General features: G+C 49.6%; 1 protein-coding gene across 6 annotated transcripts in view; it reads left to right on the forward strand.

The window, feature by feature from the left end:
• The first annotated feature begins 4,082 nt into the window (after positions 1 to 4,082).
• Positions 4,083 to 11,773, forward strand: part of EXOC7 (exocyst complex component 7) — a 16,671-nt gene continuing 8,980 nt past the window's right edge. For all 6 annotated transcript variants that reach the window (XM_006912200.3, XM_025047170.1, XM_025047172.1 and 3 more), the window contains exons 1-6: positions 4,083 to 4,241; positions 4,420 to 4,485; positions 5,577 to 5,761; positions 5,959 to 6,064; positions 7,382 to 7,604; positions 9,121 to 9,288. In XM_006912200.3, coding sequence (XP_006912262.1) covers positions 4,182 to 4,241; positions 4,420 to 4,485; positions 5,577 to 5,761; positions 5,959 to 6,064; positions 7,382 to 7,604; positions 9,121 to 9,288 — 808 coding nt within the window. In that variant the 5' untranslated portion in view covers positions 4,083 to 4,181. The remainder of the gene's footprint in view (positions 4,242 to 4,419; positions 4,486 to 5,576; positions 5,762 to 5,958; positions 6,065 to 7,381; positions 7,605 to 9,120; positions 9,289 to 11,773) is intronic.

The raw sequence follows: 11,773 nt of genomic DNA on the forward strand, positions 1-11,773 counted from the left end.
GCCATCCTAGCACCAGCTGTGGTTTCCACAGGAGTCAGCCACCACTAACTTGGAACTTATTCCCACAGGAACACATGTCCAAAGCCAGACTCCAGCCTATTCCACAGACATCTCCTGGGGCCTGTAAGGTGATAAGTTGGAGTGGGAGGCTGGAGGGTGGTCCACAGAGGGGCAGGAAGGAATAAAGATTCTTGTCAGCCACATCTCTGGGTGGGGCTTCTGCCCCTTGCGAGTATGTTGCGGTTCTCGGGGCGGAGAGGCTCACGTTGCTTTGAACGGCACATCCGACCTCCTTCCCCTCGATGCCCAGGAGTTTATCTCACCCCTTCGGTCCTCTCTCCATGCCCCTGCCCCTCCTTCGCCCTCCTGGATTCAGTCATCACATAATTATTTATTTGTCCATCATAGATTTGCTGGGCACACTCCCTGCGTCGAGCTGGGAGGCAGCCCTGGAGAGGCCGGCCCAGGTCTCCTGTTGCCCACATGACACCGTCTGTCCTGGAAGCTATCGCTTTCTTCTCTTTTGTCACTCAGCTGTGAAGACCAGAGCCTCTTGCCTGCCTTTGATCTGCCCTCAGCGGGGCGGTTTGGGCCTGGCCACTCCTTGGCTCCGACTCTTGCCTGTGAGGTCCTTCTTTTGGCAGTGGGCCCTGCTCCCTGCTGGCCACTTCACAGGAGGACTCTGAGCCAGCCCTCCAGCCCCCCAGCCCTTCCTTTCCAGGGTCACACTTTGCCTCCATCCCTCAGGAGGGCGTGATGTCCTGGTGATGTCCCAGCCTCTTTGAGGACATGAATTCAAACCAGTTTACTCAGAGGACATTCAATTTACAGTTGTAAAAATGATTTTAAAGATCACCTGAAAAAAATAAACAAAATGAGACTAGGAAGTTTCTCGAGGGGGGAAAAAAGGCCAAGAAAGAAATTTTTAAAAATTGACTATATAATTAAATTGTACCATTAAGTTGAACCAGCCTTGCACACCTGAAATAAATCCCGCTTAGTCATGGTGCTGTGATTCTTTTTATACATTATTAGATTTTATTTGCTAATATTTTGAGTATTTTGGCAACAGTATTTATAAGAGATACTGGTCTGTTGTTTTTCTTTCTTGTAATGTCTTTCACTGATTTTACTATTAGGGTAATGCTGACCTTATAGAATGAGTTTAGAAGTATTCCCTTGGCCTCTGTCTTCTCAATGAGATTGTAGAGAACTGGTATCGTTTCTTCCGTAAATATTTGGTAGAATTCAGCAATGAACCCATCTGGGCGTGGTGCCTTCTGTTTTGGAAGCTTATTAACTGATTTGATTTCTTTAATAGCTATAGGCCTCTTCAGATTATTTCTCTTTGCGTGAGTTTTGGTAGATAGGGTCTTTTGAGAAATTGGTCTGTTTCAACTAAGTTACCAAATTTGGGGGCAGAGCATTGTTCGTAATAGTCCTTTATTAGCTTTTTATTGTCCATGGGATCAGTAACGATGCCCTCTATTTCATTTCTGGTATTAGTAATTTGTGTCTTCTCTCTTTTTTCTTGATTAGCCTGACTAGCGGTTATCAATTTTGTTGATCTTTTCAAAGAACCAACTTTTGATTTCCTTGATGTTTCTCTCTTGATTTCCTATCTATCTTCAATTTTATTGATTTCTGCTCTAATTTTTATTACTTCTTCTGCTTATTTTGGATTTAATCTTCTTTTTCTAGTTTCCTAAGGTGGGAGCTTAGATTATTCACTTTAGATCTTTTTTTTTAAGGTATGCATTCAATGCTAGAAATTTCTTTCTAAGCCCTGTTTTCACTGCCTCCCACAAACATCGGTAAATTGCTTTCCTTTTCATTTAGTTCAAAATTAAACATGAAATTCCATTTTTCATAGATCAGATTAGCAAAAATGTTAAAGTTTGATCATACATAGTGTGGGTTAAGGTGTGCAGAATAGGCACATTTATACCTTGGTGTTGGAAGTATAGGTTAGTTCAATCATTTTGGATGGCAATTTGTACATATCTAAAAAAATTTTAAAGGTATATACCTTTTATTTTTGTAATGTATAGATGTCTGTGTAGAGTGGTCATGCACACGCCATCTGTGTATACGGGGCAGAGTTTCCAATAGCAAAAAACCTGGAACAACCCAAGTGTCCACTAATGAGAAGACTACTTCAATATTTCTATTAAATGAAAGTCTATGCAGAGAATGGAGTATATCTAATACTAATACTGAAAGATGAACAAGATACAGTGTTAAGTGAACATGCAGGCTACAGCAAAGTATGTTTAATGTGCTCGCATTCGTGTGTATGTTTTAAGAAGAGCTTATTCTGTGTATAATATGCTTGGATTCGTATGAACACATCTGGAAAGTCATCGTTGCGGTGACTTCTGAGACAGAGAGGCTTGGGGGTCAAGGATGAGGAGTCACCTATGGTTTATCACCGTATGCCTTCTTTACAGTTTGAAGAGGATTACATTTAATTTAAGAAATCGTTTTAAAACCAAACTGCAGATTTGAGCCCAGAGGTGGCTGAAAACATGCTTAAATTTCCTTTGCTCCCTCTTGCTTAGAGGAAAGCACGTGATAGGCCGCCCACTCCTGGGCTTTGCACACTCTGGTTCTTTCTCTCATTTTATATCTAAGAGGATTTCAAGGGGAAAAAAAATAAAAAAACGTCCTGATCATTCTGCCAGATGTCACTGTTAATGGCTGGTCATTTCTAAATGAGGAAAAAAGACTATTTTTTGATCATTACAGAAAGAAGTAAAATTTGTTTTCTTTGAAGTGTTTTAATAGAAAGGTAATTTAAACTCGCCGTCTTTAGAAACCAGAGAAACTGAAGAGCCTTTGTGCCCTACTGCTTATCATTTGGGTGTTTTGTGCTGTTTCCCTGAAGTTTGTTTTTCTGTTGTTGAGGTTTTTTTTTCTTGCAACGCATCTATTGTATTTTAAATGGCTATAATCCCAGGGAACATACACCGTTGTGCTTGTTTGTGTCATAGCGTACACATTTTCCGTATGGCTACAGGGCCAGGACATATTAATTTGGAGGAATGTTACACATGATTTCTCAGAAAGAGCACGAAGTCTGGAAGTAGGAAGTTACCAAACCAAAGAACACGTTGTTGGGGCGAGAGGGGGGAGCTTTTCCTCTCTCGCTCCTTCTGGAAAGTGAAACTCTGAGCCTGCAGTGGGGGGCTTGGCTACGATTGGCACCTTTGTGTTGTGCACAAGTTTGCGAAGGAAGATCAAGGCTTCTTCTGAGGCTACAACCGAAACACCGCTTGCTCCTTTTGCTAAAGCAGCTCATGCTGAGTATAGTAGGGGAACTAGAGCTTTCACTGAGTCCGTGTCTGCTTGTCAACACATGCCTGACATTGGGCTGGGAATAATTTAAACTCATCTGTCTGCTTTTCCTAGATATGAAATATAACCTGCTTTTCACAATGGATTTTCTCGAAAACCAAATTGGCAGCTTTGCATAGCAACAAACAAAACGCCTGAGCTACCCAGCTTGGGGAGGGGGGTGTTAGAGGAGAGCCCTCTCCCAGCCAGCTGTGTTGACTTTGTGCAGCTGACCTCTCTAAGCCTGAACTTCCTCATCCTGCAGAAGAGAGACAACAGCTGTGCCCAAAGTTTATCCTGAGGATTAGACAAGATAACCAGCAAGGATGGTGTTTGTAACAGAGATGGGGAAACAGAAGGCTCTCAGTACATGGCAGCTGGCTACCAAATTATACTTAGTAGTGAAGTAAATTTGAGAAAATACAGAAAAAGCACATACATATACAGTTTACTTACAAAAATGCAATGATATCGTACAAAGTTTGGTGCATTTGTTCACAATCATAGAGGATTCCCGTCCTAAGACCTATAGAACAAGATGTTATCAATAGTTTTCTTGAGCAGCTACTATGGGCTGGGTGCTGTTCAGAGAGGTTAAGTACTGAATGAAACTCTTGGGGCTCGTCCGCCTCGGCCACGCTTCCCGGCCACACCCAAGATGGCTACCTGCCTCGGCCTGTCACGGGACTCCGCGCGGGAACACTTCCGCCTGCCACTCCCAACATGGCACTGCCAGCCCGCTTCGGGGCGGGGCCAAGGGCGGAAGTGGGTGTGGCAGGGACGGAAGCCGAAAGGGCACGCTCCCTGAGACAAAACACTGGAAGTGTGAGCCCAGAATCGCAGGGATGATCCCTCCGCAGGAGGCGTCCGCCCGGCGGCGAGAGATAGAGGACAAGCTGAAGCAGGTGGGACTGGGGCTGGGGACGCGGGGGAGGAGGAGCGGAAAGGGGCCGAGACTTGGGCCCGGGGCGGGAGGGAGCATTCCCTGCGAGGTGATGGGGTTGGGGGCGAGGCCGCCAGGCCGCGACGGCGATCTCCCTTAGCCTCCAGCTTCTGATCATGTCCTCCCCTCCACTCCCGCAGGAGGAGGAGACACTGTCCTTCATCCGAGACAGCCTGGAGAAGAGCGACCAGCTCACCAAGAACATGGTGAGTAACCCTCAGCCGGGAAGGGCTGACAGGCCGCCAGACCTTGCAGGAGGGCCCTGCGACCTGCGGCTCGGGTCCATAAGGCCCGGGTTCTGACATGGGAAGTGATGGCAACGTGTGGGTTTCTCTAGCAACAGTGTGGCATGTCTCTTACCGAGCTCCCTTCTCCTTTCCGCCCCTTCACTGAGCCTGCGGCAGCCCCCGCTGGCCTGGACTTGCGGCTTTCCGTCCCAGCTCTCCATTCTTCCTTCTCTCCTTCTGCAAACGTGTAGTGACACTGACTTTGGTGGGCTGGATACTGGTCGCGTGAATCCTCAATTCAGGTGTTCGTGGGAGGGCAGGGTTAGCACTTCCAAGATTACCGAGGACAGCGAAGACTCAGCCATCACCCCTAGAGAGCTTTAGGCACTTAACAGCTCTGAAGTCAGACATCTGGGATCTTGTCTTCACCCTCTACGTATTTGTGTGTAGCTCCTGACAGGTTACTCTGAGCCTCAGTTAACTCATCTGATCAGACAGACAATGCCAACCTCCTAATGTGGTTGTGAGGTCGTAGAAGCTAATGCATGGGAATCTTCCACAATACCTGGTATACAGTAGGTGCTCAACAAATACGAGTTTCCTTCCTTATTTATAGAATGGGCTGGAAAAGTACACATTGAGTAAATACAAAGTTAGGTAGGTATTTAGTAATTTAATGAGATTCGCCTTTGGAGAGAGAGGGTTTTGAAGGTACCTGCAATGTATTTGAGGCTACTCTAAATGAAACTACTTCCTGGTCAGTCTAGGAAAGCCTCAGAGAGAACAGAAATTGAGATTTGGCTTCAAAGGGTGGAAGGGACGCCATCCTGGGGTGATTGCCGTAGGAGAAGTTAATTTGATGCTTGGCTTGCCTTCAGATCAAACTTTATCCAATTTATTTGGACCACCCTCTATGTGCCGGGCACACGGTAGGTGCTGAAGATACAGTGGTGAACAGATAGACCCTGTCCCTTCCCTCATAGAGCTTATTGTCTAGAAAACCAGAGAAAAAGTAGCAAATGCCATGAGTTGGTAGAAGCAGTCTGAGAGTATGGAGCTGTTCCCTGCAGGTGTCTATCCTGTCATCCTTTGAGAGCCGCCTCATGAAGCTGGAGAACTCCATCATCCCCGTGCACAAGCAGACAGAGAACCTGCAGCGGCTGCAGGAGAATGTTGAAAAAACTCTGTCCTGCCTGGACCACGTCATCAGTTACTACCATGTGGCCACTGACACTGAGAAGATCATCAAAGAGGGGTGAGCTAGGGCCAGAGGGTCACATTTCTAATGCTCCCTGGACAAGTGGCCCTAGGGCTTGGGAGGAAGGGGTTGAATATAGTTGAGCCTGGAGTCCCCTGTGTTAATTCTCTTCTTTTCCCTTTCAAATACCATGCCCTTGATCCTTCGCTTCATCTCCCATCCACCCAGGCTGATATGGCTCTTCCCCTTCCCAGTCCCACAGGTAGGCTGGAAGAATACCTGGGAAGCATGGCCAAGATTCAGAAGGCTGTGGAGTACTTCCAGGACAATAGCCCAGACAGCCCAGAGCTCAACAAAGTGGTAAGGGGCCAGCAGGGCTTTTTCTGGAAGCATCACTTCCCAGCTTTTCTCCCATGTGTCTCTGTCAGAAATGAGGATATTTGCGTGTCTCTGGCAGCCCACAGCCACACCTGGCTGCCTGGAGGACTCAGGGGATCGATACTTTGGCATACCAGTATGACCAGTACACTGCAGCCCATGGGTGGGGAGCTTGTTGTCAGACTGGGATGTCAGGGGCCTGGAGAACTTCGTTTTTGAGAGTCACTACCAAGTTGGGATCACAGAGCAAAGACCTCTGTGCTAGAACTTGGATGTGGGAGTTGGGGTGGGGGGTGGGTGGAGGAAAACACAAAAGATAAGGAACTATAGGTTGACCCTGAGGACTTTTTTTTTAAAGCAGAAACACCCCAACTCCTTTCTCTCTCTTTTTTAACATCCTTAATGAGATATAATTCACACACAATAAAATTCACCCACTTAAAGTATAAAATTCACCAGAATCAAGTTTAGAACACTGATCCATCCCTCGAAAAAGAATTCTGAACATGTTGGAGTCACGCTTCTCCTCACCCCTCCCCTCCCCTCCCCTGTTCACCCGGCCTCCATCATCGCCAATCCATTTTCCGTTCTCTACGGATGTGCCTTGTCCAGATTTCTCGTATAAGTGGAATCATACGATATGTGACTTTTTGTCTGGCTTCCCTCACTTAGCATACCATTTGCAAGGCTCATCCGCGTTGGAGCACGTGTCAGCGCTCCACTCCTTTGCATTGGCAAAAAATACTGCATTGTGGGACTATGCTACATTCTTTTTATCCATTCATCCCTTGACGGACACTCCACTTTCTGGCTATTATAAAAAATGCTGCCGCAAACCCTCGTGAACACATTTTTTGTGTTTTCCGTTCTCTTATGTGTTCTGGGTACCTGTTCCTTATCAGATATACTCTTTGCAAATATTTTCTCTCATTCTGTGGCTTGTCTTTTCACTTTTTTGATGGTATCACTTGCAGCGGAAAAGTTTTTAACATGACATAGTCCAATTTATTTTTTTCTTTTGCAAACCCTTTTCTCACAAGAAAACAAATTAATAGTGCAGTGAGAAAATAACCAGCCAATATTTACGGAGCATCCACTTGGCGTAAAACCCCAGGTTTCACCTGTGAACATACAGTTCGAGAGACCATGAGGTAAAGAAATAACAAAAAAAGGCTTCCTGGCCCTCCTTCCCTGGATTAAAGGAAGTGAAGGCAGAGGAGGGGGTGGGAGGCAAGAGCTAGCTGAATGCTGAAGCAGTCGTGGACCCCCCTGCCTGCCTTCCTCCCGTTGTCCCCTCAGAAGCTGCTGTTTGAGCGGGGGAAGGAATCTCTGGAGTCCGAGTTCCGCAGCCTGATGACCAGGCACAGCAAGGTCGTCTCCCCTGTGCTCATCCTGGATCTGATCAGCGGCGAGGACGAGCTGGAGGTCCAGGAGGAGGTGCCTCTGGAGCACCTGCCCGAGGGCGTGCTCCTGGACGTGATCCGCATCTCCCGCTGGCTGGTGGAATATGGCCACAACCAAGGTGGGTGTGGGCCGGCGGGCATTGGGGGGGTCCTTTTATTTCTTTAATTCACCTGGGTTTGTTTCCTTTTTTCAAAAGAAGTTGAATAGGAAACAGCATAGCAATAAATCTACAGTTTGTGTACCAACTTGTGAATCTAGCCAGATCCTAGCTTTTCTTTATATAACTTCTTCTTTTGTTTTTGGATTAATTATAAAAGTTTCAAATAGTACAGAAGCCTCAGGTGAAAAGCAAAAGTCCATCCCCTCATTTCCCGAATGCCTACAATATTATAACCAAAGACGAGTGCTGTTTAGGTTTATTTATACCCTTCCAAAAAATCCTTCTGCAACTGAGAGCATATGCGAGCATATGCGAGCATATGCGAGCATGTGTGAAACAGGTGCGTAATATTCCATGGTGTGGTGGTACCATCATTTCTTTAGCCAGTCCTAGGATTAAAAAAAACAAAAAAATCTTGAGTAAAACAAAAATTTTAGAAAATGAAAATTCCAGTGAATGTCCCATTTGAAGCTTTTGGTCCTCCATACTCTTTCTTAGTGTGTACACACACCAGGTTGTCAGTGTGCATTACAGTTATCCCCCTTTCCTCGAGGACTGTGTGGTGACAGGCCTCAGGGCCACTGCATATTGGCCACACAAGCACATATGGCTCATGAGCTGAGCTGGGGGAACCTGGGACTCAGCAGATTTTCAGGGGCTCCACTGGGGTAAGTGGGGGGCCCGTGGACAGCCTGCAGACCCCTCAGTGCCCTTCAGCCAGAGCCTCTGTGCTTTGGTCCATTCTCTATGTTGAGGTTCCTTGCCATACATTTGTTGGGAACCGCTGGAATGTATCACAGTATCCGTATTTTTTTTCCTCCCTCACTTGCGTTTTTGGATTTTCCAGTTTTTCAGAACTGATAAATAATGCTGCACTGAGCATACTTGTGTGAATTGTATTTTAGGGAGTTCTTCAGGGTTTTTTCTCAAAGGTGCAGTTATCAGGGAGATTTGTCCAAACAGGTCTGTAACTTTCCTGCCTTCTAGAGTCGCTCTCCAAGTTGGGGCCAGTTGATGGCCCTGTCGACTGTCCCGTGGCTATTTGTTCATCGTTAATTCTGTCTATCGTAGCTGTTTGATAAGGAAGGCCTCTTATTTTTTTTTCAGTTTGCACTTTGTGAGGCTGAGGATATGGTGCGTGTTTTCAGTCACCGACGTTCGTTGTCTCTTTACTTCCTATAAATTGCCCATGTCCTTTGACACCAAGTTGCATTTGGATATTAGCTTTATATTTTTTATCAAAAAAACCCCTTACCTTCAAAACTTAACTGGTGGATATTTTCCCTTTCAAGACTTCGCCTGACTGGGGACAAGGCCCCGTGGGTGGCTGTGAGCCAGAGCAGACGCTGGGAGGGGCTAGCAAGTAGGAATAGTGGGCTCTGCTGCCTGGCAGAGCTGCTCTAGAGGGGACTTCTCGTGGCAAGACAGGCAGGGACCTCGGCTGCCACAGCTCTGTCACCCTGTCTCTCCTCAGATTTCATGAACGTCTACTACCAGATTCGCTCCAGCCAGCTGGACCGCTCCATCCGAGGTCTGAAGGAGCATTTCCGGAAGAGCAGTTCTTCCTCCGGGGTCCCCTACTCCCCTGCTGTCCCCAATAAGAGAAAGGATACACCCACTAAGAAGCCCGTCAAGCGGCCAGGTGAGTCCCCACCCCAGCCCATTAAGCATCAGCCGGAAGGCCAGAAGGTCACATGGGACCTGGATTGCTTTCAGCCACCTTGGGGTTAGCTGCGTGCCCCTCTAGAGCTTGTCCTCACAGTCACCCCCCACTGTAGCTACACGGGACAGGAAGCAAGTGTCTGCCCACCCAGCATGTCCCTATCACATGAGGCTCTTCAACTCAGCAGACTCTGGGGGTTACATAGACGTCTTTGAAGTGGGGAGCAGAGGCACAGATGGGGAGAGGCAGGGTGACGGGGCGCCAGGGCAGAGCCAGTGCTGGGCCCCACTGCCTGCCCTTCGCGGGTCTGTCAGGAGGCCGAGCACACTGCTGCAGCCACGACGGCGATGCAGCGGTGCAGGCCCTGTAGGCCTCACCCTCCAGGAAGCCGGGCTGGCTTGAGGCGCCCGTGGCTGAGAAGTGGATGGGGGAGGGTGTACAATTCCACAGTCAATCCAGAAAGGAGCAAACATCCCAGCCCCTCCTCTCTGAAGAAGTTAGTCTGGCGAAGGTAGTGCCTTGTAGTGGGAAAGTCGAGGGAGGGCTGTTGAGGGGGCAGAGGCCTGGGCCGAGGGTTGCTGCTGTCCTGAGTGAGCAGCTCACTGTCCCTCTCCCCATCATCGTGTCCCCCGTAGCCTGTGCTCCAGGTAAACAGCTGCAGCTTGGCAAGACTGGCTGTCTCTGGCTGCCAAGAGATGTTTTCGCTTGGCTCAATTTGAGGCTGAGACATTCTGGGGTGAGGGGCCGCTGCAGGCACGTGCCCCCGGTGTGGCCCGTGAGACAACAGGCTTTGTGTAGAGCTTACACCCTTCATCTGTCCAGTCCCTGTTTGCCCATGCCCCTCAGAGGGCACGGTGTCTGAGGGCACGCTCCTCCTCGTTTGGGGTTTGGAGAAATGGAGAGCAGAGGCTGCCCTCAGGCGGCCAGTGGGGAGGGCGTTAGGGAAGCTGAGTGTCCCTGGAAGGAAGCACACTGCTTTCTCCCACCCTGACCGCCCATCCAGAACCAGAAAACCTGCTGCCAACAGCGACTCTACTAAGCCAGCCTGCTCGGCCACAGCTGCCTGCATGCGGTCAGCCGTCTTGTGCCTTTGTGTGTTGGGCAGGGCTGTCTCCAGGAGGCTTTCTGGGCCTGGGCCGCTCTGCACTCGCTTCTTCTGTCTCTTCTCTGGGCCCCTGGACGCCCCAGGACCCGATGTGCTCGCTGGCCATGCAGGGAAGGGGCCTTCCGGGGCGGGGAGGGATCTGATCTCGGGGTTCACAGTGGACCTGATGTGTCCTTGGCTTGTAGACCCAGGGGGAGAACCAGCTGGGAAGGCCCCTGTGGTTTCTGTGGGGTTTCAAGATTTGTCAGGAGCCAGCGAGCTGAGGACTGATGTCAGCAACTAGGGAATCGGGCCTGGGGACATCAGGTCCTGGCTCTGGGGAGAGGAGCGGGGAGGCCTTGGTGGGTCGGTAGTGAAACACCAACCTCAGCATCGTCCCTGGTAATCGGGCCCCTGATGAGTTTGGCGGCTGCCGGATCAGCAGCCGCGACCCACTTCCATGGCAGTGGGCTGGCTGGGCTCCCGAATGCCTGGCGGCCCATCTGCTCCTGGGCGGGTGTGGGGCAGGAATCTGATGCGCTCACCCGCGGGACCACTCACTGACACAGGGAGACAGATGCTGTGCCGGGGCCTTGAACTTGGTTATCAGTAACTACTTGTGGTGTGGTGCAAACAAAAAGTGAGCCCCTCCGACCTTGCCTCCTCTAGTGGGGCGCGTCAGGACCTAAGCAGCTTCACTGCTTAGAGATTCTGGGGACTGCGCACCGGGAGTCCCCAGGGAAGAGGGACCAGAGTTATGTCCCCGGGCACCTCCCTTCCCCACAGTACGTTTTGATACTCGCTTATTTTATTTGAAAGGCTGTTACTTCCCCACCTTTCTGCCCTGAGGTGTCTCATTCGCACAGAGGCGGCCGACCCCGGAGGCTGGGGCGTTCGGTTTGGTTTCCATCAATATCGCTTGTGACACTAACTGTTGTTTTCTCCCCCCATGCCAAGAGCACGTGCCCTTTCCCACCGCCCTCCCTCTGCTCTCTGCAGGGTGGCTTCCGTTAACCCCTCTCAGCTCTCGGGTTTTTCCCCATTGCTTCGGTGTTTGGCGCTCGGAGTTCGGGTACCTTCAGTGCGTGGGGCCGGGCTCCCTCGGGGTCTCCACGCCTTCCTTCCGTCCCAGGCACTGTTCTCGCAGGAGGTTCTCTCCCGCCTCACCAGCTCCTGGCCACTGTTTTCCAGTGACTGCTGTGGGCCGAGTCCCAGCACTGAGCATGCCCAGAGAGCTCTGCCTGGCATTCACGGAGGGGTGCAGGCCTCCCGGCTTCGAGGTGCCCCAGGCTCTGCCACCTGGTCGTGTCCTCGGGGTGTGAGAGCTTCGTCACCAGCTGCTCCGGCCCTCATCTGTTGTGATCTCAGTGCCACTCGGCA

This window comes from Pteropus alecto, unplaced genomic scaffold (assembly GCF_000325575.1).
Source record: "Pteropus alecto unplaced genomic scaffold, ASM32557v1 scaffold134, whole genome shotgun sequence".
In the NCBI taxonomy this organism is placed as follows: Eukaryota; Metazoa; Chordata; class Mammalia; order Chiroptera; family Pteropodidae; genus Pteropus; species Pteropus alecto.